The sequence below is a fragment of the Octodon degus genome, unplaced genomic scaffold (assembly GCF_000260255.1).
Source record: "Octodon degus isolate 3935 unplaced genomic scaffold, OctDeg1.0 scaffold00035, whole genome shotgun sequence".
In the NCBI taxonomy this organism is placed as follows: Eukaryota; Metazoa; Chordata; class Mammalia; order Rodentia; family Octodontidae; genus Octodon; species Octodon degus.
Window position 1 is genome coordinate 4032305 of NW_004524611.1, and position 26890 is coordinate 4059194.

At 57.1% G+C, this 26890-nt stretch overlaps 1 protein-coding gene across 6 annotated transcripts in view; it reads left to right on the top strand.

Annotated features, from left to right (window-relative positions):
* Tns3 (tensin 3) overlaps nucleotides 1-26890 on the top strand; it is a 146526-nt gene that overhangs the window by 101634 nt on the left and 18002 nt on the right. For 5 of the 6 annotated variants that reach the window (XM_023714381.1, XM_023714376.1, XM_023714377.1 and 2 more), the window contains 5 exons: nucleotides 119-233; nucleotides 489-566; nucleotides 22091-22262; nucleotides 23212-23852; nucleotides 24585-24671. In XM_023714381.1, coding sequence (XP_023570149.1) covers nucleotides 119-233; nucleotides 489-566; nucleotides 22091-22262; nucleotides 23212-23852; nucleotides 24585-24671 — 1093 coding nt within the window. The remainder of the gene's footprint in view (nucleotides 1-118; nucleotides 234-488; nucleotides 567-22090; nucleotides 22263-23211; nucleotides 23853-24584; nucleotides 24672-26890) is intronic. The other variant, XM_023714380.1, reaches the window with a different exon arrangement.

Here is a 26890-nt window from a genome sequence, read left to right on the forward strand (position 1 = left end):
GCATGGTGCAGGCTTGTGGCCTCACTTGCGGAGAGGCCTCAGCTTTCTAGAGCGTCCGAGGGGCGCCGCCGTGCAGGGGGCCGGCCCCTGACGCCATTCCATCCCCTGCTGATTCCAGACGGTGATCCCTGCGTACCCCCCAGACCTCGACGTGACGGATGGCAGGATGCTGAACAGCGTGGAGCCCGTGTGCTCCATCCCAGCGTTTCCTGTGTCTCCAGAGACTCCCTGCGGTAAGAGAGAAGCCTAACTGCCCGGGCCGCTCCGGGGGACAGAGGCAGGAGCTGCTATGGTGGCGCCCAGCCTGGGCAGCTTAGTGATGAGCAGATCCTGTCTCAAACTAAAAGATAAAGAAGGCCTGGGATGCAGCCAGCGGGAAGGCCCTGGGTGACTCAGTCCGTTTGGGAGCTGGGGGGAGGACATGGCTGCATGTGCAGCTTGCTGCAGCAACAAAGAAAGTGACAGAGCCCTCCTGTGCCCTTTGCCAGTGAGGACACCACCCTACTACCCTGCATTCAGCCCATCCGAGGCCCAGGGGAGCAGTCCAGCCAGTGCACGTGGACGCGGTAAGAATAGCCATGTGACTTGGAGGAGGCAGCCACGTGGCTTGGGGGGGCAGCCTGGTCTCCACTTGGCTGGCCGCAGACCTATTTCCCTTCGAGCTGCCTCTCCCTCCAAAGCCTGGGGCTAGGGTGGGTTTTGCAGGAAGATGTTGGGCCTAGGAGATGGGGACCAAGGGACCCAAGTTGCTTCCGCGTCCTGCCGTGCCTGGGCAGCTGAGCAGTCACTTGTCTTAGGGGGGCATCGGCGCCTGGTGGGCAGCGTGAAGCAGGCCCTGCCAGAGAGCGTGTACTCCGTTGCATGCACCAGCTGCCCCTGCCTGGCAGGGCTTGGTTCTTGTCCGTGGGTCACTGCAGCAAGGCCCAGGGTCACCCTCCCAGTTGTGCATGGGTGATGCCAGGCCTGGGAAGGCCAAGAGAAGGCGCTGCCCGGACCCCTGCTTTTCTTTTTTAAAATCAGCCTTCTCTGTGCTGTGGTTCTTGCTGTGGCTGCTGTTCTGTCCTGGTGAGGGCACCCAAGGGACCCGGGCAGTGACTGTGGCTGTTGGGCACCTCTTCTGGGAGGGAGAGATTTCCGCTGAGCTGTGTCGTCAGTGGCCCTGCCCAGGAGCCGTTGGCCGAGGAGTTGGCACAAGTGCAGGGCCACACAGAAAGGGCCTCCTGCTCTCAACTCGCCTGCCTTGTTTCGAGAACCACATGCTTTTCTTAGCTGCTGTGTTTAGCAGTGTGACTGCCCAGCTCCTCAGTGGGCAGGGCTGAAACCTAAGATAAGAAACAATGTAAGGATGGGCCTGGGTGATAGCTCGGTGGTCTAAGTGCCTGCCTGGCAAACGCCAAGGACCCAGGTTTGATCCCCTGTCCTGCACCAGCCCTGAAACTGGGCATGGTAGTGCATGCCTGTAATCCCAGCGCTGGGGAGGCTGAGACAGGAGGATCGCTACAAGTCAGAGCTGCAGAGTGAGACCCTGTACCAAATAAATAAAAGGTGAAAAAGAAAAAAAAGAACAAAAGAATAATTGTAGGGATGGGAGCACTGCTTTCCTCTTTGACCTTGTCAAGTCTTCACAGGGAGGAATGTAGAGTTCTGCTGTGCACGAGTGCCTCATGTATGCGGCGTCGTGTGTGTCCCTTAGTGTGCTTGTGATGTCTGCGGGACCCAGACCGTGCCGTGCTGCTCACTCCTTCCTTGATGCCCAGTGCAGGCCCTGATGTGACTCTGACTGGGTGTGGGGCACTTGGCCGGTCCCCGTGGGCACCTGCATGTGGCCGATTCCATCCCAGCCCGGTGTCTTCCTGTGCCTTCCGTGTGCACGTGGGGGAGAAGTGGGGCTTTGTTTTTCAATATAAAAGCAGATGTGGGCGAAGATTAGTCCTATAAATCCCAGCACTCAGAGAGGCCGAGGCAGGAGCATCACAAGTTGTAGCCCAGCCTCGAAAGTTGTGTGGTGTATCTAGACCATCTCAAAATGAAATGTAAGAAAGTCAAGGGATGTAGCTCCGTGTGAAGGCCCCGGGCCTGGTCCCAGTACTGCAGTAATAGTCAGGAAGCATAGACTTGGTGGAAGCTTTGTTTCATTGCCTGGGGTAGCAGCCACCTTCAAGATGAAGCAGAGTCGCTGGGCTCCCTGAGAACCCTGCAGAGGTGGGGCCATGCTTGCCGCCTGCTCTCTGGGTGATGTCCCTGAACCTTGCAGCTCCCTCTTGTGCTGATCAGGAAGTTGGTCTCAGGGAGGAGAAAATGTCAGCAGGGAGCGTGTGGCAGGGCCAGGTCTGGGCCGGCAGAGGACCCTGCAGTGCTGACAGAGAATCTGGGGCTTGTTTTCCAATGGCTGTGACCTTGTGCAAGGACTGCGATTGTAGCTGTGACCTCCTGAGCCTCTGTTCCTGCTCAGACCTGTGGCTCAGGGCCACTGCAGGCTTCCTCTGGTACCTAGGAACACACCCATGTTCTCGTGAGTGCCTGCGCAGCCTGACCTCAGCTGGTGAGAAATGTGTCTTAGGTGTTGTGTTCTGGGTGTGTCCACGGTGACTTCGGTCATTATAATCTTGGGGTTCCACTGTCACCAGCACAGGCTGCCCGTGATGGCCCAGTGGGTCTCATGGTGGAGCCGGCCTAGCTGGCCCCGGTGTGGGCTCCACCCAGCCCTGCCAAGCGTAGGGTGCTGAGCCCCATGCACATGGCTGTGCTGGGTCAGAGCAACCCCCTTCTAGGCAGAGGTTGGGCGCCCAGGAAGGTGGGCAAGGCTTGCTTTCCCCTTATCCTTCCTTGCAGTACAACTAAAAATCTTGGACAGGTGTGGTGCTAGGTGAGAATGCTCAGAGGCATGAGGATAAGGGATGGACGACCCCTGCTCTGGGGGGTCTCTGGGTCGAGGAAACCCAGCCTTGTGGTTAGTGCATCCCCAGTCTCCAGGCCTAGCAGGAGAATGTTCTGCTGGAAAATTCTACCAAATGTTTAGGGAGGGAATGTCACTGCTGTTACATGCCCTCCAGAAACACGAGGGAGCATGGCTTGATTCATCGTGTGCAGCCAGCGTGACCCTGACACCAGAAACAGATGCCCGAGCAGGGGAGACACACACTCCAGGCCCACATGAGCCTCGGGGTTCTCTGCTCACGCCCCAAGGAAGAGGAAGATCACAGAGCTGCATCCCTTAGGAACGCAGATGGCCGGGGAGATGGCTCAGTGGAATAAGCACTTCCCTGGCAAGTGCAAGGGCCTGAGTTCAATCCCTGGTTCCGCAAAAAAAAAAAAAAAAAAAAAAAGATTACCTGAGATTAACCTTCGGTGGCATCTTTGTAGAAAATTTGGGAGCCTTAGGAACGCAGACATAGAACTCATTTGTGGGACATAAGTAAATAGAACTTTGCAGTATATAAAAGGAGTCATGCGGCTGGACCGTGTGGGGTTTATTTTAGGGCCCAAGGCTGGGTCGGCATTTGAAAGGCTGCCCAGATGTGCTGTGTGAGGCCCCTTCACCCAGCAGGGCAAGTATGCACAGGAAACCGAGCTGGCCCCAGCCCTAGGTGATAAGGACAGATGCCCGTCAGGGCCACTGCAGTGGGAGGAACTGTCCGGCATGCTCTGGGGGTGAGGCAGAGAGCAGGGGCTGCTGGGGTGTTAGCTGCACAGGAAGTGCCCCGGAGGTACTGCCCACCCAGGGTTAGGGGTCTGGGTCAGGTCCTTCCTGGAGGGGCTCCTTGCTGAGCCGGCCCCGCAGGATTCCTGCAGGAGGATGCCAAGGAGTTAGCCGGGAATCTGCAGGCAGGGCCAGGAGGGCCTATCGGATAGCACAGTGGGCGGCTCAGCAGGCTCTGGCTTGTCCTGCCTGGCTGCTCACCCGATGGATGCAGAGGGTCGGCAGGCCTGGGAAGAAGGCAGCTCTGAGGACGGTGGTCAGCATCGGCTCTGGGAAGGACCACATGCGGGACAGGTCCTGACGGCAAGCCTGACGCCCAGGGTGACCCCTGGCTCCCCTGACCAAGCCTGGTGCTGGAGCTTCAGGGCCCTGTGCCCCTGCCACAGGCATCCTGCGTCACCGTCCCGGAAACGGCCTCCAGATAAATAAACAGCAAGCTAACAAGGCATCCTCCAGATGTATTAATAGCTCAGGGAGCCAAAGAAGCTGTTTGGAACCTTGGAGACCTTCAAGGAAAGGGACAAATCTCAGGCCTGCTGGTCCCTGGGCCACCACTGGCTCTGAGTGAGGGACAAAGGGATGGTTCCTGGGAGCTTGAGCTCTCCAGAGTGATGGGAATTTTGCCAGTGTGATGCTGACAATTGTTGCCAGTTGTCCCTTCCCCTGGGCCCAGACCCCTCTCTATCGCCCAGAATAGTAGCATTTTTTTTTCATGCTAAACTGTACAGGCTGGCTTCACACTCCTGGAGACCCTCCTGCCTCAGCTTCCCAAGTGCCAGGGTTACCACTGTGCAGTACCACGCCTGGCAGAGCAGTAGCTATTGCACCTCCTTTTACTTCTGTTGTGCTGTAAGCTAGTTCGCCATAAAGACCAGAGCTCCTGGTGGCCGCTGAGAGCGTGTGCCTTTGCTATGGGAAGCATTACGGAATGTGGGTTGGAAGCAGAGCTCCAGGCCTGGGGCTGTCACCAGGCCCATTGTTGGAAGCCATCTGTCAGAGGCCGGGGCATCCTGGGTGGTGGAGCAGGGTGGTGGCCAGGGACTCCTTTCCTGACACTCTCGGGCCTCCCCACCCCTCTGGAGTGTCCTTTCTGTGCAGCTGGGATGGATGGGAAACCTGGCTCAGACGTCACCCAGTGACCTCAGGACACCTTCGCACCAACAACGACGCCAGGGCAAAGCGCACTCTAAGTGCCTTTGGCGATCTCTTCTCTGGATCTGGCACTGTGTGACCTCTGGCTCCTCCCCAAAGCAAAATAACCAGCAGAGCGCTGGGTGTGGTGGTGTGCTCCTGTAGCCCTATCCCTGGGGAGGCTGAGGCAGGAGGAGTTGCGAGATCAAGACCAGCCTGAGCTGCATAGCGAGACCCTGTCTCAAAAAGACAACAACAAAAAACCAGGAGAGTACGTGTTTTGAATTTGATCAGGACATCGAGGCAGTCAGGACAGCACAACTGATGACCCTCAGGGAAGAGGACCCCAGAGCTGCTGCAGAAGGTGGCGAGAACGATGGGATGAGCGTGCTCAGAGCCTGGGGAAGATTTGGGGGAGAATTCAGGGGACTGTGGAAGAAATTTTTAAAATAGTTTTAACATTTACTGCACGTTAGGATCACAGCACAGCCACACCTTACCCAAGACCGTGTGCGTCCTTTGAACAACCCCAAGTCCCATGTGCACGCCCCCACAGGAAATGCTTTTCTTGAAAGTGAAAACATTTTTTAGGATTTGAGTAAAGCAATCACTTCAGCTCAATCTTTTTTTTTTTTTTTTTAATTTTTTTTTCAGCTCAATCTTGATAACTTTCTTTTGCCTCAGCAAAAGCAAGACAAATTGTGAAGTACTTAATTCTTTTGTGTCTTATTTGAGGTGTTCAGAATGAATGGAAAAAGTGAGGAAATATTTCATGACAGAAGTCTAATGTTGATGCCTTGCTTCAGCTTCCGAATTGCTCCAAAATAGCTGCTTTTTTTTTTTTTTTTCCTTAGTGGAGATAAAATTCCCATCACATAAAATGAGCCAGTTTATAGCGAGCTGCTTGAGGACATTTCAGTGTGTTTCGTGCCAGACCTTCCAGAACGTTCTCCTCACACCACAGCTTCAGGAATGGCTCTGAGGAAATGCTTGCACTCAGCCTGTACTGAAATGATGACTGGCGTTTGTGCCCTGAAGCTGTGGTGTTTTCAATTTTTTTTTTCTTCTCTTTTTGGGATAGGGTCTCGCTATGCAGTTCAGGCTGGCCTTGAGCTCACTTTGTAACCCAGGCTGACCTCGAACTCAAACTTAAAACAATTCTCCTGCCTCAGCCTCCAAAGTGCTAGGATTTTAGGCCTGCGCCACCATGCCCAGTTAAGCTGCAGTCTTTATAAAAAGTACAAGGTAAAAATGACGATTGACCTCAGCTCCTGTTGGCCTACTTTTTATTTTTTATTTCAGGTGCAGCTCAGTGCCAAGGCCTTGGGTTTTATCCCCAAAGCTGCCCCCACACAAATAGCATACTGGATAGTGGTGACCCCACTTCAGGAGCATAGGCAGCCAGAGCCCCTGCGGAGCAGGGTGGCGGGACCTCGAGCAGGGTCCCCAGGGTCGGAGCAGTCTGCTGGCCTGTGACTGTGTGGTCAGGAGTCCCCTTTGGGACCAGGACATGGATTTGCTTGTGTAGAAAGAAGCTCAAAGCCCTGTGGTGACACCTCGCTCCAGCAGCCACCCTGCAGGCGCTGGGACACTTCTTGACTTGCCTGCTCACGCTTGTCTTGTTGGAACCCTGGCTCTGGCTCCCTCGTGGCCCAGTCTTTACCCCTCCTGGAATGGCTGCGAGAAGTGGGCCGGAGGAGGCGGGCCTGACAGGCTGGGCCTAAGCCCGAAGGCTGCTCTTGCCTGGAGGCTCTGGGCCCTGCAGGCGTCCTGGGGCTGGTGAGAGATGGCCTTGTCGCCTGCTCTCTTGCCCAATCACATAACATCTAAACTCAGTATGGGAAGAATGCATGAATGCGTGCTATCGGGGACCCTGGGATTTGGCCACCATTTACCCCCATCCCCAGAAAGCCATCTTGGAATGTGGGCCTCTGTGCCAGAGACAGCTCCTGGGTGAGGCACTCGTGGAGCCCCAAGGGTCCCTCAGCATCTGTGGGCTGTTCCTTCTCAGCTTGGGGTGTCACCCAGCCCCGGCCCCTTGGGCAGCGGCCAGTGGGCCTGGAATCCATTACCTGCTGCCAGTGCACTCAAGACCCCAGGCAGGAGGGAGCTCCTGTGGTGGAGTGGCCACGGGAGACATACCACAAAGCCCAGGGTGGATGCTAGTGAAGGAGGCTCCCGCTGGAAGCTGTCCACATGCTGTCCGGAGTCTCCTGTGCCCCAGGGCCCTTCCTGAGTGGCAGGCCTTGCCCCCCACGCTCCCTGTGGCCATGTTGGGCAGGCTTGGATAGTCAGATGCCCTGAGCTATCTCTGTAGCACCTGCTGCTTTGGTCACCATAGGTGACATTGTCAGTCATGTGCCTCATGGGGTGGGATTTGGGGCTTTGCAGAAGATGAGGTGTGGGAGCTGTGCTTCTGAGATACCCCAGGACCCAGACATTCAGAGTCCCACTGGCTGGGACCTGGGGGGGTAGAGCCTTGGGCCCTTGACCACAGTGCACCCTGGTTTGGTCAAGAAGCCCCTCGTGTTGTGTCTCAGTCCTGTCACTTTTAGGGTACAGTGATCCCAGGGTACTTGGGGGAGGGTCGAGGATGCCATGTGGGCGCGCCTTGTGGAAGATGGCATCCCGTGTGTGTGGGACCCACGCTGCCTCTGGGGTGTGTCATGTTGATACGGGAGAAAAACTGGTCTTGGGTGGGTGACCTCCAAACGATATAGGGGACCTCCAAATGACTTAGATCTCCCGACCTGACCTGCATGAGTTCATGTTCTCTAAAACCGAAGAATGAATTTTAGGAACAAATGGAAGTTATGAGCAGAATATATTTATTGAAGGAAAGAAAGCTCCTGTCTGAGAGAGGGACAGGAGGGGGGCCTGAGCAGGTAGTCCCCTCCCACCCCAAGCTGTCTCTTCCAGGGAATTTTATAGAGGAAAACCATGTGGTAAGGCAGGTCTAAGGTGGTGGAGAAGACATGGGAACTTGCTTAGGTGGGCATGAGGTGGGACAAAATTTTGGTCAACCAGTGAGATTACAAGCACCATTGCTCAGGTAAAATTGTTAAATCCTGTACCGAGTGGGGAAGCAAGTTGCGTAGCAGGCAGGCATGAATATGGGACAGGGTCTCTCCCTGTTGGGGGTTGGGCTAGTGACTCATTTGGTCTCTTTCAAGTTAATTGATACCTATTTAGAATATCAATCCCTGATGCCCATCCCTCGGGAAGTGTGTAGCTGTGCTTCCTCTTTTGTCTCGGTCTTGAGATGTGGCCCACATGGGAGTCTGTCTCTTCCCAGTTGTAAAGTCCCCTTGTCTTCCATCTTGTCTCCTTATGGGCCTGGCCCTGTCTGACTGCCTATATTTCTATCTAGCTTGGCTGCCTGCAAAAGTGTGGGCACAGGCACGTGGTTATGGGGGTTGGGGGGCTATTCCTGCTTTATGAGCAGAGCTGGGACCCAACCAGTAGCTTCCTTTTGCTTCATTTTGAACCCAGGTGTTGCTTAGTTACTAAGGCGCTCAGGCTGGCTCCTGACCCTCTGCCTGAGCCTCCTGGAGTGCTGGGATGAGTCTGGTGCCCCTGGGGTCTCTGTGGCCTCCCTGGTAGGAGTAGGGGTCAGGACACGGAGCCACAGAGTCCTCAGACAGCAGGTTTTGGAGGGCGAAGGGTTTCTCTTAGCTGGGCTCTGTCTGCAAAGCCCAATGGATAGGTTGACTGGGTGGGGGCGGGGTGGGGGCCCTGCGTGCAGCAGAGTGACTCACATAGGAGTGACAGGACACTCACTCATCCTTTGTCACACACCAAGTGCTTCGAGGCCAGGGCCTTTCCTGTGTCCGCTGTTGTTTTTGTTTCTGAGGCCTGCGGCCCCCTCTGCTGTCCATCTGCCAGTCAGCATCTCTCCTTCCCTCCCGTCTGATCCACAGGGCTCCTCTCCTGCTCCTCCTCCCTGCTCCCTTCTTCCTTTGCAGTCTGCCAGCTTCCCAGCACGGGCCAGGCCTCCTCCTATCACCTAGCTGAAGGCGGGGTGGGGGTGGGAGTGGGGGTGGGGGTGGTTTCCTGGGCTCTGGTGCTGGCTGGCCTGCAGGCATGGACCTGCGGCTCACCTGGCTGGATGCAGAGGGAGCCTGGGGGAAGGGACCCCTGTGGTCACAGCTTTTGAGGTGACAACCTCCTCAGGATTTGGCCAGTGGCCCTGGGGCTTGCAGCCTTCCCCTCTGCTCCCTGGGAACATTCCCCAGCCACAGTGAATGTGACTGTCCCAGAGCACAGAAGGCTGGCTTTCTCTGCCTCCACCTCCTTGGCCTGCCCAGGGGCCCCCAGCCCTTTCATTTTTTAGTTTGAGCGGGTGCCTGCCAGTTGGCCCAGGCCACCCCTATACCTTTTCTCCTGCCTGTCTGGGCCTGACCTGGCCCCCTGGCCGCTGCCTTTCCTGAGCCTGGCCACCCCTGTGCCTTCCTCTGCCCAAGCCTGGCCCAGCTCGGGAAAGGGTCAGGCACTGCCCAGGTGTCCAGAGTCCCTTTCCACAGACACATAAACAAGCGGGAGGAAGTGCAGCGCTTGCTTGGATGCAGCAGGCCTGTGTCTTTCTGGGGGAGCTGCGGAGTACCCCCAGGCCTGAGGTTGGTGCTGAACTACTGGGGACGCCCTAAGCCAGGGTCTAGCCAGGTGTGGCCCTACACCTTGCCCTCCAGGCAATGAGGTGGTGGCATGGAGGCAGGAGGATGGCAAGTTGAAGAGGGCTGGGATGCAGCTGGGGGCGCCCTAGTCAGCCCCTGTATCACAGAAAATGAAATGAAATGGGCGGTGCCTGCCCTTGGGCTGGGAAGGACTCTGAGGAGAGTGCGGGACCTTCTCCCCGCCCGGGGAACTTTCTGAGGTGGTGTCAAGGTAGCATTTGAAGAACAAGTGGACTGAACCAAGCCCACGAGACCGGCCCAGCTGAGTGTAAACTCTGCTGTTGCCTCCTGATGCAGCCCTGAGTGCCGCACCGCACCGCCTATCCATGGCCAGCACATGAGGCCTGGGCTCTACCCGTGGTCAAGTTGGCTCTATGGACTAAGGTAGAGAGGGCCCTCAAACCCTGTAAAAAAAAATGTGAGGTGCTTTGCAATGGGCTTTGCAGAATGTGTCAGCTGGCTGTGACACAAGGTTGGCCCTAGAGATAGAGAAGGAAAAAAGGGACTCGGCTGCCCGTCGCAGAGGAGCTGCAATGCCAGAGATCAGAACTTAGGGACCGGGCGCGGGCGCGGCTGCGGGAGGGCAGGAGCGGGCACAGGCCGTCCTTGGCTGCCTGAAGCGACAGAGTCCGCGCAGGGCCCAGGCCCAGGCCGGGAGGAGGGGCGCGGTGGGGCGGGACAGAGCTGGCTGGGCCGCCCGCCCGCAGCAGCCCGGGACGATCCCGGGCTCCTTCTCCGCTGCCCTCTGAATGGGCCTCTCTGGAGGTGGCCGCCCCGCCTCCCGGACTCCCCCGGGACAAGGACGCCGGAACCCAGAGCCTGCCGGACGGGTGGGGGTGGCCGCAGGGACGGGATCGGGACCAGGACGGGGCGGGGACAGGGACCACGCTCGCCACAGACCCTGCGGGGCGGCGTCCTTGAGGCCGCCGTGGACGGAGCTGCCCGCGCCCAGGTAAGAGCTCTGAGCTCCTGCGCCCGCAGTCTCCACCGCCCGACGTTGAAACCCGATCCGGTCTGGGGGGAGGGGGAGGGGTGGGGTGCAGAGGTCCGGGCCCGGAAGCAACGGATCTGGAGTCCCGCGGCTCTGGGAGGTGACGCACGCCCACCGAGCCAGAGGGTTTCTCCCGCCGGGACGTCCGGCTGCCTTGGCTGCTCGGAACAAAGCCCGGGTCACAGATGCGCCTTGTGCCTTTCCGGAGCCGCTGCTCCCCGCAGAGCGCATTCTTCCGCCCGCCCGGGCTGTCCCCGGCGTGGCACCTTCCTAGGCCTGAGTGCCGGGCACAGCCCTATCGACAGCTGAGATCCAGCCAGCGTGGGGGGCAGCGCGGGCCCCCAAACGAGACAGTCCTCCCTCCTGCGGTTGGAGCTACCAGAGAGGGTTCGCTAGGTTCGCAAGGCCACCTGGCTGGATCTTGGCGGCTTCTGGAGCAGGGGTGTCGCGACCGGCTTGCTCACTGTGCCTTCCTCCCTGGGCCCTGGCTGGGGCTGCTTTCCCCGATGTGAGGCGTGGGGGGCTCAGGGCGCTGGGTGGCCTCCTTACGCATCTGCCTGCCCTCCCGCGTGGCTGACTGGTGGGTTCCTCCCTTCATTCCGCAAGCTAGAGCTAGAGGATTAGCTGGAGAGGACCAGCCCGGCCAGGCAGGGCCTCCCTTGGCCCCAGCCTGGAGGTCCTGTGTGTCCCTAGATGCCGCTGTGGCGGAAAGCTGTGACAGGACAGGGTTTCAAAGGCTTCCGCTCTCCTAATGCAGTCTGCGTTCGACCTACAACCACTGCTTCATGAAACCCATCCGTGCATCCCCACATTAATCAGGCTGTTTGGCATGGAAATGTTTTCCGTCTCTGGCTTTGGGGGAAGAGCCGGGTCCGTATGCACCTGCAGAGGTTGTGCTAGTCAGCCTGGGCCCTGGCATTCGGGAGCTTGGGCTCTGCGTCCCCTGCTGGGGCCTTGCGTTTTCCGCACACATTTATTGCCTTGCCCGGTAGACAGCAGGGAGAATTTGCACCTGCAGAGTGCTCAGGAGGATTACACCGCTCAGCTCTTGCAAGTGGTCCCTCTTAACTCCTGTCAGTGCCTGCCAGCACGGGCACCCATCAGTTTAGGAATCAGGATCTCTCAGCTGTTCTGAGAAGTATCTGATTTGCAAAAGCTGTTAGCATCTGTGACATCTGTGGAGCCTGGTAGTGTGACAATTGCTCCAGGCGCTGAGGAAGCTGTAGACGTGGTGAGGACAGTCTGTTCCTTGTGCTTCTCTCTTCTGACATTTCTGTCTTCCACATTGCGTATGAAAAAAAAAAAAAACTTTGGGAGGCTGAGGCAGGAAGATCGCAAGTTTGAGTCCCATCCTGGCAACCTAGTGATGTAACAGCTGGAGATGTGCTCAGGAGTTCATTCTCCAATATTTTGAAATGGTAATACGTGATAACAAAGGAGCTGCCGGAGCTGAGTCAGGGCCAGGAGCCGTGAGGGTGCTGGGTAACATTTGGCTGCTGGTCCCGGAGCTCCTGGGGATCACCCTGCTCTGGCACTGGCCCAGAGACAGATCTGGGGTCAGGAGGTGCTTGGATCACAGTTCACAGCGAGAGTAGGGACCAGAAGGTCCCTGTCACAGGCCACAGCCTCTGTGTGTCCCCTTGTGCTCCCACGCTGCCTATATTGGGCCAGTGTGGAGTTGAAGGCCAGGTACAGGTCGTACTGGGGAGGTAATCGGGAGGCTGCAGCGCCTCCATTTCTGCTAGGAAAGGGCAGTTTGCGGCCAGTGGGGAGGAAGGTCCCAGGCCGGGCAGTTGGAAAGCAGGGTCACACAGGCCAGGAGCCAGGGTTGTTAGTGAGATGGCCTGCTGCCTGTGTGTCACCAGGGCTGGGGGAGTCGGCGCAGGACATTCCCTGTGATGGCTGTAGAGGAGCAGGACTGTTGGCAGTAATGTGATTTTATTTTTACAAGGGAGTTTTGTTTTTTTAATTTATTCTAATTTTTTTTGCGGAACCGGGGATTGAACTCAGACCCTTGCGCTTGCCAGGCAAGCGCTTAATCTATTGAGCCATCTCCCCGGCTCCCTTTATTTTAATTTTTTTGGTGGAAGCAAGGATTGAACTCAGGCCCTTGTGCTTGCCAGGTAAGCACTTATTTTACTGAGTCATCTTCCCCAGCCCCCTAGGGAGTTTTTTAAAAGCTTATACTAAGAGGCTGTTATAAATGACAAGACCAGGTCCAGGGATACTGCGGCTATGTCTTAAAGGTACTGAATTTTCCTCACCTACATGTTTAATCAGTTTCAAAGAAAAACAACTTGTGTGTGGGTGGAGCTTGATAAATTGAGTCAAGGTTAGAATCTCAAAGATCCCCCGCAGATCCTGATCAGGAGACCTGGGCAAATGGGGGTGGGGTGGGGGTGGAGTGGCAGAGTAGGTGTGGATCTGCCCCGGAAGGAGCAGCTTCCCCAGGGGCCAGCGTGACTGGCTAGGGCATGAGGGCCCCCCCCCCCAAAGACTGGGGGAGGCAGATGAGGGAGGAAGAGGAGGAAGGGCCCAGGGAGGCTCTGCCACTTCCCGTGGGCTCATCACTCGGGCAATGCCCTTGACGCATGGAGGGCTTAGGGGACATTTAGGGTCCAAGCTCCCTTATAAAGAAAATCCAGGCACCCAGTGAGTAACCTTGCTGAATGGTTTCGTATGAGCTCAGAACTTTGGTGCCAGTCAGCAGGGGAAGAAAAAGAGGCCGAGTCCCAAGTAGAGCTGAAAAGTTCCCACTCACAGAAAAGAAGTGTAGCCAAGGATGGGGGCGCACTCTGGAGGCTGAGACAGGAGGATGATGAGCTGAAGCCAGGCCTGGGCCAGTCAGTAAATTGAGACCCTGACTCAAAAAAAAGGGGGGGGGAACAGGGGAATCTTTACAAATCAAGGATTTGAAGGCCAGGTACAAGTCTTACTGGAAAACCCAGGCACATGTGGTCTGTCTAGTCTCTGCCTTGCTGTGGCTGAGACACTGTAGGGATTCTGGCCTCAGTGTCGATGTGACTTTGAGTGCACCCTACATTCCATGGGGCGGGCACACGTGATCCACAGGAGTCAGCGTTTTGCCACTTGGAGTGAAGCGAAAACCCCTTATTCCAGTCTCTCCCCACATTTTCTCCACTTACAGTGTTCCCGAGGTGGGGGTGGACTCTAACATCAGGCGGGACTTGGGACCTTGCAGGCCTGGACAGGACAGCCGCGCGGCATTGGCCTCCCTCGTGCACCCTGCAGTGCTCTTCTTTCCTGTGTGGTCCTTTTGTCCCTGCTGTGAGCGTATTTCCTGGGTATGGAAGTCACTGCCCTGTCTCACTCTGGCTGCTTGCCTTTGAGTCTCTTGATCGGGGAGGGAGAACCCCAGGAGACCACGATGATTGTGATGAGACTTCACGCACAGATCTCAGAACTGTGGCCATGCGACCACGGGGTGACGGGACCTGGAGTGGAGGCCACTAGAAGCTGAGCCCTGGACCAGTGGCCAGGCGTGTGTGGGTCACAGGGGCTGCAGCCTGCAGCTCCGCCCTCCCTGCTGCCACCCACGCAGGGCATTGCCTGTACTGGTCACAGCAGGGCCCCTCCAAAGGGGCTGCAGGGCTCAATCCCACCCCCTCCAGGGGCTCCTGCACTGTGAGCTCCCCAGTGCCCCTGGTGTGGACCCTCCCTTGCAGCATAGAACACCGAGCCTGGGTCCTGCATTTGGGGTCAGCTGGCCTTGATCAAGCTCCCCGCTTCCTCTCCACGTCCCCTCTTCCTGTCCCTGTCCTTCACTTCCTTGGGGAGGGGGCGGTGTTTCAGTTTCCCTTTCATAGCTGAAGGCTGCCTATCTTCCCCTTTCATAGCTGAAGGCTGCCTATCTTCCCCAACAGGGTCCTGCGTACCCTGGCTTACCTGCCTTTCTGCTGAAATCTCCCACCTATAGCACATGGTGACATACCTCAAGGTGTGAATTAGTTGTCACCAAACATATAGGGGGGTGGACTGAGTGTGTCCACAAAGCCCTGCCTAGAAACCCAGAACTGCTGGTCAGTGGGCAGTGGGGGTGCGTTGTAGACCAGGAGAGGCTGCCACTGGCTTAGCTGCCCAGGGCTGCTTCGCTGTTTGAGAAAGGTCCTTTGCTCCACCCTCATCTGTCCCCTTTGCCAAGCACTCAGGGTGTCTCTTGAGTTCAGTTCCGCTCTGGTGAGCTGGGGTCACTGTGGGGGATTCACCCACAGCTCTCACAGGCCCAGAGCTCCTCTGTGAACTTAGCCAGTAGTGGTGACCAGGCTGGTGACACTGCAGCAGCGTCCTGTGGATCTGGACATTGGGTGTACCTGCCCGGTCTTGGCCAGGTGCCACCTGCGAGGAAAGTAATGTCTGCCCTCAGAACACAGTGGCGCAGAAACAGGGCTGAATTTGAGAGCAGTGGTAATCATCAGGTGCTGGGAGATGGGAGACTCGAGAGCTGCTGCGCTTGGTGAAGCTGGTTGCACCCACACCGGGCTCCCCTAGCCGTGGTGCTGGGAGTGGGGGCTGGGTGGGAGGAAGGCACTGCTGGGGAGCTCATTCCTCCTCCTCTGGGGCTCCGGGTCCGGGGCGCTGGCATCCTGGTAGGCTTCACTTCTGAACTCTGCCCAGCCTCGTGAGAGAAGCTGCACTGCACCTGTCATGAGGGGGACATGAGCTGTGGGCGGTGGCCTTGGAAGCCCCTGTCCCATCTCTGCAGGATAGTACCAGCCTTCTCTCGGTCCTTGTGACTGATCTTTGGAGAGTTTTCCAGGTCCCCTTTGTGCTGTTCATGCAAACTCCTATCAAACCCAGTGGTCCCAGCAATAGGCCAGCCCTCAGCGGGGAGTCACAGTCGCTTTAGAGCCCTGCAGGGGGCAGTCTTTACCCCACCACCCACAGCCAGCCACTCCTCCCTAGACCTGTACCAGCTCACCTGGAGCTTCAGGGATGACTGGGGAGCTCCAGGGGCTCCGGAGTGTGTCCCTGTAAGAGGAGGGGAGGGCAGCCAAGAAAGGACACGCGGTGACACAAGGATTGAGACCTTGGGAGAAACCAGCTCTGCTCATGCCAGACCTCGGCCTTCGCCCCCAGGACAACTGTTCGAATCCTGTTCCAGGACTGCCTATGTGTTTCCCTCCAGGGGCAGCCAGTGTAAACAGTTGGTGGTGTGTGTTTTTATAAGCAGTTCCGAGGGGCAGATAATCTATGAAATACTAGACAGGTATTGGTTCTTTTGGTCTTTCTGAGCGGAGGTCTCATTATGCAGTTCAGGCTGGGCTTGAACTTACTTTGTAGCGCAGGTGCTAGCCCGGAACTTGCCGCGATCCTCCTGCCTCAGCCTCCTTAATGCTGGGATTACAAATGTGTGCCTCTATGCCCAGCTTTCAGAGAATGATTGTTAGTAAGATATCAATCATGTAGCGGCTTTTCTGAAAAGAAAAACACATGTCCTGCATATCCGGTGCTTAGGTGAGGACAGCAGAAGCCCATCAGCAGTGTCTGATGGCATTGCAGTGAGAGTGGGGGTTTTGTGAGGTAGGTTTAACTCGGAGCTGAGGGTCTGCAGACTGCACTGAGGTGAGCGCTGCTGCTCACAGGGTGGGGGGTAGGAGAGCTGGGCAGAGATGCCATTGCCCCGCAGGGACTTGGCCTGAGAAGTCATCCAGGAAGCTGCAGAGGAAACCTGTGCGCTCAGGAGCCCCCAGGCTGGGCGTGCAGCAGCTGCAGACCCCAAGCGCCCTGGGGCTCAGGGAAGTGGGGCTCCTTGGAGCCATCTCCCTTAGGTCCCATCAGGTCTCCTTGGGTGGATAAGACTTAAGAGGGCTTCTGGGGCAGGATCCCCCAGGGCTGGGCTACTGAGCCAGGCCCCTCTGCCTCCTGACCACCCTGGCCTCCCTCACACCCCAGGGGTGTGGCGGCTGGGGGCGGGCAGCAGCTCCGAACAGGGAGGCCACTTCCTGCCCGGCGCAAATCTGATGAAGTCGTACCCAGGAAACTGTGACCCACTCAGGTGTCTCTGACGTCCACGGTGTGTGGAATAGTGTCCAGCCTCACGAGGAGGAGCTGCCACACCGCGGCGGGTGAGCCACGGGTACGCAGAGCCAGGGCGCCGAGGGCAGGGCTGGGACGTCTTCTCTCGGGGCAGAATGCTGGGCGTACAAGGCGTGGAAGCTCTGGGAATGGCGGTGGACAGGGCTGACGTGGACAGTGAGAGTGAACGCACCGGGTCCAGAGACCAGCAGCGTGGATCTCGTCACAGTTTAAGAGGAGGCGCGGTGGCAGGAGCGCCACGCGGACGCTGGCTTGACTGTGGGAGGGCTGGCGCCTGGCGGGCCTCTCTCATCCTCCTTGCTTCACCCGCGCTTTTCCACTCTGTCCTCAGACTGTGGCCTAAGTGGCTCCGCCCGAGCATTGCCTTGCAGTCCCACAAGCCCCAGCCCCTCGGGAAACCTGCCGGGGACCTCGGTAGCTCCCGGTGCTGCAGAGACAGCCTTGGAAACTCACGCTGTGGGCTCGGTGTCGCCTGTAGAGGTCTCGCACCCCATCAAGGGATGGGGAAGGTGCTCTCCTCAGGGACTGTTCAGATCCTCAGAGACCTCCGAGTAGCAGCGGGCTGCCTTCCAAGAGTGACAGAAAGCAGGGCCCCGCCCGGGTGATGAGCACTTTCCTCAGCGCTTTCTGGGTTCTTCTGTGGCCCTGCTTCACCTTGAGACTGTGGTGAGAGGTTTCAGGGTCCACTTGGGGTTAGAGCTCCCCAAGGTTCCCCGGGTGGTGGGTGGAGGGCCGGAGGGGCTCTGTCGCCAGCCCAGCAGCAAGGATGAGAACACTGCTGGTCTGGGAAGTGAGGTCCTCGGCTTCGCCTTATCATTGGGTCATGACCTCAGGTGTTAGGAAAGGCCATCCGAGACCCTGGAACAGAACGTGTGTGCAACCCCAGGGAGGCGCTTTGTGTTTCCAGCAGTTCATGAAGCTCCAGGTGGTGGAAGTCCATGCTACTGTTTCGAGTCTGGGGTTTTCACCTTGTTTTTCTCACTATCTGCCCCACCCCTCCTTTGCTTTCAGGAAGTTTGGTTAAGTGGCAAACTTAACCATAGACAAATAAGAATTGGAAGATCGGAATACTCTTTTTAAAAATGTCACAATTAGCCAGGTGTAATCCACATGTAATGTGCATACCTGTAATCCCAGGACTCTGGGCACCGAGGCAGGAGGATTGCCATGAGTTCAAGGCCAGCCTGAGCTACATGGCAAGAGCCTGTCTCAGACACCAAACCAGACCAAACCGGTCCTCATTGTCAGTCTTCCTGATCAACAGTTTGCTGTTTGCAGAGCCTGGACTTCCACCCTCAGCACTGTCAAAATAAAGTAAAACACAGCGCTCAGGGCTGAGTCGAGCCTAGGTGTCCTCTCATCCGCTCAGGCGAGGGCATTTTGTGGGTGAAGAAGCTGAGCCCCAGGGCTGCCCATGTGACCAGGGCAGGGCAGGTGGTGCTCCCAGCCCCCTGGCAGCTCCCAGGTCTGCACCTGGAAATGTAGCAGAGCGTGGGGACAGCAGATTTATTTGGACACCCTCAGGTTGTGGTAGGAAGATGTCCTGTTAGTGCACAGGGTCCTGACCCAGGTATAGACGAGGTGGGAAGATGGCAGGTGGGTCAATGAGAGATAGATGGCAGGTGAGAGGTGCAGGACAGTGAAGGGCAGGTGGCAGAGCTGTCCGGCAGCTCCTTCTCTGTGTCCTTGGCCCAGCCAAGCCTGGCCCTGTAGGACTGCAGCTGTTGGTGCTGCCCGGGTGCACAGGCTCTGTTCTTCCTGTGAACCACAGGCCATGTCGGGAGCAGCGAGCGAGGGGTGTCCAGCTTCCCACGGACCCTCCAGCTGTAGCTCGAAAGAAAGTCTAAAAATAGATGCATGGGAGAGAAGCCAGGAGCCACTCACCCGGCCCTGGGTGCAGGAAGTGGAGGAAGAGGAAGCAGAGGAGAGACAGGCGCCCCTGAGCTCCTGGGGTCGGCCGGGGCAGTTGGGAAGGGCGGTGGCACCTCGGGCACACCAGGCACCTAAGCTGGAGTGGCACAGGGTCTCCTGCCCTGGGCGTCAGCTGCAGAGGGAAGACAGATGGGAGGGCACTGGGAGAAGGAGCAGCTGTAGGGAGGCTGGGCAGAGAAGAGGCTCAAGCTAGAGAGACCTGTGTCCAGGGCCCACAATGACTGGACCGAGACAGCATCCCAGCTTCCCACAGAGGCTTCAAGTAGCAGCCTTTCGCCACATTGCTAAGGCTGAGCTTGCACTTGCAGTCCTCCTGCCTCAGCCTCTCAGGAAGCTGCGATTACAGGCCAGGGCTGCTTGACCCCAGCAAGGGCATAAGAAACCCCTGTCCTCACTGTGGTAGTCTTCCATCCCTGCCGCTGAGGCAGAGACAGGGGCCACTGTGGCACCGGGCATGGGGAGTCCTTGCTGTCTCTCCAGCCTGAGGGTGGCAGCAGGGTTACTGTCCTGATCCCCCCCCCCCCCCCCGCCACACAACAGAGGTCCTTTCCCTTCTCTGTCTTCCTGGAGACACCCAGAACCCGGCCGAGGCTCGTGGGTGCCAAGTGAGGACCCAGGGGCTCAAGATCCGCAGGAGAGCGCAGTGTTCCTGCCTCTTCCTTGATGTGCCACCTCCATTGTAGCTGTGACCCTCAGGTGGCTCTGGGAGTGCTGGCCCAGTGGGCAGGGGGAGGCCTGAGTTCCATCTCAGCAGGAAGGAAAACTGCTCTTCTTTGGTATTTGAGACAGTGTGATCCAGGCTGGCCCTCAATTCACTTTGTAGTCCTCATTAGGCAGCAGTCCCCCTGCCTTGGCCTCCCAAGTGCTGGATCACAGGCCTGTGGCACCGCGCCCAGCTAACCAGGGCTGATTTCAGGCATGAGCCTGATTCCTACAGAAGGGCTTATGGTCTGGCTTGCTTACCTGTGCTTGGGGTAAGATATTTAGGGTGCTTCTAGTCCATGCTGCAGATTCACAGCAGGGACAGTGCACATGGCCCTGGGACAGGGGGCCCCCAAGTTTGGTTCTGCTTCTAGTGTCAGGTGCCAGCGCCCCATCTGCCTGTAGTCGTGGTCCCTGACTTGGTGGCAGCTCTGCCCCCTGGGTCCCAGCTCATAGTCCGCATCACTGTGACCTCGTACCCATGACTTTCCATGTCCAAGCACCTTCAGGGGCTGGGGCTTTGCCCAGAAATGGCCCAGAGAAGCCAGGTGTGGTGGCACATGCCTGTAATCCCAGTACTCCAAGGGCAGGAGGATTGCTGTGAGTTCAAGGACAGCCTGAAATACAAAATGAGTTCCAGGCCAGCCTGAAGTACATAGTGAAACCCTGTCTCAAAAGACCAAAAAAAGAAAAGAAGAAAGGCAATGGCTTGGAGCGCATGCTCCGGGAAGGAGGTTTGGTTCTGTCCCCAGCACTGGCCAGGGACCCTGTGAGGGAGGGAGCCACGCAGCCCCACCCCTCATCCAGACCCAGGGACCCATAAACAAAGCGACTTTCATGGGAAAAGCTGCGCCCTCCCTTTCTGGGACAGTGGAGGAGGATCAGAGAGCGTGGGCGTCAGTTTTCTTCCCGCCTCTGCCTCTGTGGAGAGAAGCCCTGGCGCCACGGGGTGGGTTTGGGGCTTCTGGATCTTGGCTCAGGTCCCCAGATGCCTGTGGCACTGGTGCTCAGAGAGGGTACCCGGGGAAGCCCTGAGCTGAGTGGCGACCTTGGGATCATGGCCGCTGTTGGGGGAGTGCTGAGCTCAGATGGCCCGTGCCCATTCAGTCCGTCCTGCCCCCAGGCGCCTGTGTGAGTCTGGGGACTGCATACCAGGCCTGATCCTTTCCCCTCACACCCTGCAGATTCGTTCATTCATTGATTCATTGACTTGTTCACCGTGTGCGCAGCCCAGAGCCCGAACCCCACCCCCCTTCAAAGCAGCACGGGAGGGCTGACCCCTGGGAGCTCCTTGAGCCTGTGGTGCCACCGCTCCATCAGATCCCTACTTCCCTGCATAAACTCAGCACCAAAGCTACTGTCCCCCAGTGGATAGATCTGTGTTTAAGACTTTGGCCTTCATTGTTGAAAATTTTTGTAGCTTTTTATTATTATGTATGGGTTTCTTTTCATTTTTCCTGCAAAGTGGTGTGTGTGTGTTTGATTTCTTTCTTTCTTTCTTTTTTTTTTTTTTTGCTGTGCTGAGGATGGAACCCAGGGCCTCTGCGCTGAGCTAAGCTCCAGCCCATTGTGTCTTTTTCATTTGGAGACAAGGTCTCCTTAGGTTGCCCAGGTTGGGCTGGAACTTGGCACCTTCCCAGCTCAGCCTCCCAGATGCTGGGGGGACAGTTGGGTGTCACTGTGTCCAGTTTTGTTTTGTTTGATTTTTTTTCAGTGTAATTTGGAAATTCTGATATATTCTAAGTAAACGCCTCTTCCGATGCTGCCTCTGCTCCACACTGCCCCCCTGCTTCCTGGGCTGTAGAGGTGCACAGGAAGTTGGGGGGTCTCTGGGTCTCCTCTGTGAAGCCCGCCCTTCCCTGGGGTTCAGGCTGCGGGTCCCCACCGGCGCCAGCGCCTCCTCTGTAGCATCATACCCCAGGGTTCAGGCCCCACCTGCACACCGGCTTCCTGTCTTTTACTTCTAGGTTTTCTGTTCGATTATTCTTACAACTCTCACTGTCTGCTAGAATGTGAATCACTCTCTTTCTTCGGTTTTGTCAGATACTTATTTTCCTGTCTTTCTCTTACTCCAAGTTTTTTTTTTATTTATTTTTTATTTTTTTATTTATTACATTTATTTATTGTGTGTATGTGTGGCCAGCTCAGCCCACCAGGGGGCGGGGCTGGCTGGCATGTGGTGCTGGGGGATTGAACCGCAGTCCCTGTGCTCTGCTAAGCTTGTTCCAAGTAGATGCTTTAGACCACTGAGCCATCTCACCAGCCCTTACTCCAAGTTTTGCATACAAGGTGGGTGGTATTTTCTGGTTTGGGTTTGCACTTTCTTGGCATGGCTCCCCAGTTCTGTTTTATTTTAATTAATTAATTAATTTCTTGAGTGAGGGTTTCACTATGCAGTTCCAGCTGGCCTTGAACTCACTTTGTAGCTGAGGCTGGCCTTGAACGCATGGTACTCCTCCTGCCCCAGCCTCCTGAGTGCTGGGATTATAGGTGAGCACCATGGCTGGCTCCAGTTTTCTTTCGTTAAACATTTGATTTTGTCAGAAAGGCATAAAGTGTGGGGCAGAACCCAGGCTGTCCAGGGTGCAGGCCCTTGCACCCGGCCTGGGGACCCATGTGCATCCCTCCATGGGCTGCAGGAGGCTGCTGCCTAGCTTGGGTGCCCTGCTGCACAGCTGTCCACGGAGATGCAGGGTTGCATGAGCTGCCCTTTCTGGAGGCACAGGGAGGAGCCATGGGGCCCTGCACCTGGCAGCAGAGCGTCCTCCTTGAGCCTAGGGTGGGGCGAGGGGTCCAGGCAGCAGATGGCGGGAGGACTTGGCTTTGCCCCTTGTAGAACCTGCAAGGAAGAGGTGGGGACACAGTGCCTCGGGTGGTCAGAGCCCCTACCTTCTGTCCCTGCAGACCCACGCGGCTGCTCTGAAGCCCCTAGCCACGCCCCGGGGATGTCAGAGAGTCCCCTGGGACCCAGGCCAACAATGCTGCAGGCCGACGCAGCCGGGCCACCCACCTTCACACAGACATTCGCCTCTTCCTGCACCATCTCCAGCAACGGCCCTGGCCAGCGCCGGGAGAGGTAGGAGGGCACCCCAGGGGTGCGGTGCCGAGTGGGGAAACCCCAGCCTAGGTCTGCAGTGGGGGACACTGAGCCCGGGAGAGAGCTAGGGAGGGACAGGAGCGGCCTTTCCCACTTAGACCATAGGCTTGCAGTGGTTGGAAGTGCGTGTCATGTGGTCACCTTTGCGCTGGGCTCCGTGTACCCGCTTCACCTCACCCCCTTTCCTGTCCGTGGTCCATGGGTGCTCAAGTCCTGTGCTACAACTTGGTCACTCATGGACCCCAGATCCAGGGCTTGTGAATTGGGCACAGTGTGGACGTGCTGTTCCCAGCCCCCTGCGGGTGCCCAGGAGCAAGGGTGGAGCAAGGCCTGTGGACACCACGTCCTTCTTGCCCATGGCATCACTGTGCCAGAGCTCTGGGACACTAAGTAAATTGAGAGGCTTTCTTTTTTGTTTTTTTTTGGTGGAACTGGGGATTGAACTTTGTCCCTTGCACTTGCCAGGCAAGTGCTTATTCTACTGAACCATCTCTCCGCCCTCAGACACTTTTGATGAGACAGTCAGACTCTTATTCAAGTGAGGTACTAAGTGACACACAGGCAGGTGGTGTAGACAGCGCAGGTATGCCGGGTAGAGATGTGATTCACAGCCCTGGCAGGGCCGGGTAGCTGCTCAGATTTTAACCCATGTCAACTATTGATTTCTGGAAGCTTCCATTTAATTAGTACTCAGATGAGGTTGGGGAACAACGCCTGCGTTGTACCCTGTCTGCTGACAGTTACTGATTTCAGGGTGTACCCTGTACCTTTCCTTGTCTCTTTTTCGTTTTTGCTTTTGAGACAGGATCTTGCTATGTAGAGTAGCCCAGGCTGGCCTCCTGCCTCAGCCTCCCAGGGGTTAGGGTTACAGGTGTGCACCCCGCACACAGCTGTTGATTGATCCGTTTACTTTGTTGTCTCTGAGCAGCCTGCCATCCACAGAGCGCCAGTGGCTGGCGAGCAGCCCAAAGTCTACTCCAGCCCTGCGGGACGGCAGCCGGCCCTCCGGAGGTCTGCGTGGTGCCAGCGAGTTCTCGGGCCCGGGCAAGGACTCCCTGGGGCTGCCCTGCTTCCCTGGCCCGGACCTGCAGGCCTCTTTCCCTGGCCATGAGCTGTCCCTGGCAGAGCCGCCTGGTGCTCTTTCTGCCCCACGCAGCCAGGCCTTCCTGGGCTTCAGCGCCACAGCCCCAGCTGGAGCTGGCCTTGCACCAGGCGGGGACATGGGCTCCCTGATGCCCAGTGCCCACGCTGCACCTCCAGCCCCCGGTGGTGCCCTGACTGCTCCGGCGGCCACCAACAGCAGCTTCCTGCCACATACCTTCCTTGCTGCTGTGCCCGGACACAGCGGCCGCCTCAGCCCTGGCCCTCAGGTTCCAGGGACAACACTGCCAGGGCAGCCGCCCCTGCCGGAGAAGAAGCGGGCCTCGGAGGGGGACCGGTCCCTGGGCTCCGTGTCGCCCTCCTCCAGCGGCTTCTCCAGCCCGCACAGCGGCAGCACTGTCAGCATCCCCTTCCCCAGTGTCCTGCCTGACTTCTCCCGGCCCCTGGAGACAGCCTCGCCCCTGCCAGGTGGGTGTCCCGCCACCCTGCCCCTGCCTGGTGGGGCCCTGCTGCCGTGCCATGTGCTGGGATGGGCAGCCCAGCCTGCGCTCCTCCCTGGGCTGTCCACACTACCCGCTCTGAGCAGGGTCCGGCGCAGGAGTCTGGTTGCCATCTCTGGCCTTCTCCATTTCTCCTCCATCCAGGTTCCTTTCACCCAGGAGTGCCAGGCGCAGGGTTTGCCCACGACCATTTCCCTTTTACTTGTAGGACCTCACTCCTTAAAAGTTACTCCTTTTCTAATGAGATGAGGTCACCCATTTTATGAAAAATTTCAAGTATATGAGAAAGAATAAGATTCTTTCCCTGGCCATTGAAAAGCACTGACCTAGCTGTTTCTTTGCTATTTTTCTTTTTTGATTTATATATGTTTGTTTGTTGAGACCTGGCCTCCCCATGAAGTTCAAGCTGGCCTGGAACTCCTGTAGATCTTCCTGCCTTAGCCTCCTGAGCACTGGGATTATAGGAGTGTGCCACCAGGCCTGACTCTGTTATGTATTTTAAGTGAGCCCTGTACAGTTCTCATCCAGGTTCCTGCTGTCTTGTTTCGCGAAATAGAACAGGAGCTTGCTCCTCCCCACCCCCAGGGCTGTCCTGACCCCTTGTGCTTGGGCGTGGGATCTTGAGGTGCGGGGACATCTCACCAAGAGGCTGCAATACAGATGTCCTTGGCAGTCACTGCTTTTCTGTTCTTCTTTGTAGATAGTCCAAGTGACAAACTTGTGATTGTCAAATTTGTTCAGGACACTTCCAAGTTCTGGTACAAGCCTGATATTTCAAGAGACCAAGGTATGTGTGAGCATGGGACCGCTGGGACGTCTCCCACCTTCTAGGCTCGGGGTCCAGGTGGGAGGGAGGGTGTCACACGCCAGCGGGCCACAGGGCCGTGGCTGGGCTGATGGCTGAGTCAGGCCACACCAGGATCTTTCGTTCTTGTAGGAAAGTATCAGTGCTAGCCAGAGAGGGTGAGGAGTGGGTGTCCCCGGGAACTTTCCGGGGTGCGCTAGCCCTGCCAGCTACCAGGGCAGCAAGCCGTGCAGGACCGGATGCAGCGAGGTAGTGAGGTCACAGCCATGCTTGGTGGTTGCGTCCCCTCTACCCATGGCAGCGGGGTGGGTCTGAGCTGTGACGGTGGGTGCTGAGCGTTTCTGTGGGTCCGTGTGGATGGAACCAGGAGTCCTATGCAAGCAGAGTGCACCCTGCTCGGTTCTGCTGCTCCACGGTTTTCAAAACTGACATTTTTGCTATTTCTCGTTGCTTTTTTTTTTTTTTTTTACTACATAATAGACGTACATGTTCATGGGTGCAACATGCTAATATCACATATGCATGAGTATGTCATGGGAAGGCTGGGGTAGGTAGCTTTTCCATTTTACTAAACATCATGAAATCATGCATATATTTGAGTAGCTGTTGTGTCCCACTTTGCTCTGTTTCTGTGTCTGTCTGTCTGTCTCTGTCCGTGTCTATGTGTCTGTTTGTCTTTCTCTCTCTCTGGCAGTACTAGAGATTGAACCCAGAGCCTTTCACTGAGCTCCATCCCTGGCCCTTTTTATTTATTTCTTTATTTGGGCCAAGAATCAAACTTAGGACCTCGCGCTTGACAAGCAGGCACTCTTCTTCTTTTTTACTTTGAGCCTGGCTCTCACTAAAAGCCTGTGCTGGGCTGCTGCCCTCCTGCCTCAGCCCCCCAGTGCGTGCGTGTGTGGGTGGCCCCACGGGTGCCATGTGCTTGTCCCTGTGGCCGGACTCATTGAGCCCCCTGGCCACAGAGGGCTGCTGTCTCCTGCCTGAATCTCATTCTGGCACTGTCGGTCTGGGGCACCGTGGTGTCCCTGGGTCCATGTGGGAGGGACAGGGAACTGGGGCCAGGATCCTTTGGAAAGGCTAGGACCCCGGGCTGCTGGGCAGAGCGCTGGCATCGGGGGATTTAAAGCAGTCAAGGATGGCGAGTGTCCACGGTCTCAGGAGCCGGCGTGGCCACTCTGTGGCTCGTGCAGCCCTGAGGAGAGAATCGGCCCTCTGTGATTGCCTCCTGGCCGGCCCAAGAACACCCGGAGATGAACAGCAGGGTGGCTGAGCAGTGCCCCGCCTGCCTTCTCATTGAAATTCTGCCATGCCGTTATGTACAGAGCAGAAATTGCAAGAATGTGTATTTTTTCCTGAGCTCAATGACACCATTGTCATTTTAAATGGGAGAGAGGGGGAAGGGAAAATGAAAATCCCATGGCCTGGAAGGGCTTGTGTTGCCATGAATCAGGCTTTGTAGGAAGTTGCTCACTGGGTCTGTGGGCACCAGGGGCCAAAGGCCGGGGTCCCAGTGCCCCCAGCCAGCATGAGGAGATGCAGAGCCCGCTTTTGGGGCTCCTGACTAGAACAAGCAGGGAGCATGCCATGCTGGCGCTGGGGAGGGGAGATGCACAGTGCTGGGGCATTAGCCTCTGTGTCAGCCACGGCTGGCCTTCGGAAGTATTGGGGCAATTTACTTGTAAAGAAGAAAGGTTTATTTTGACTTGTGGTCTCAGAGGATGTTCAAGTCTGAAACAAGGTTGCCCTGGGCTTTGGGCCACTGGGAGGGATGCTGGGAACATGCAAAGGATGCTGGGAGCATACAAGGGATGCTGGGATTCCACCAGCCACTTTCCTCTGGTCTCCATCCCCAGTGACCTGCAGACCTCCCACATGCCAAGTCTGCTAGGTCGCCAACCCTTCCTGGGGACCTGTGTGCCCTCAGCACATGTCCCCCGCAGGAGTCAACATTACTGTCAAATGGCAGCATCACTGTCACAGTGAGCACCTGTGCCTCTGTGCCCCAGCACCTGAGGTGGGGGATCTGTGAGGACAGAGGTTTATTTTGACGGGAAATTCTGGAGGGTCCAAGTCACGGGGGATAGGATGAAGTCCTTGCTGCTTGCCGTCCTGGGTGTGGAAGAGGGCATGGGAAGACGGCCTTGCTTCAAAACACACCCATGCTAAGTGCCCGATCTCTTCCTGGACTTCAGCATGAG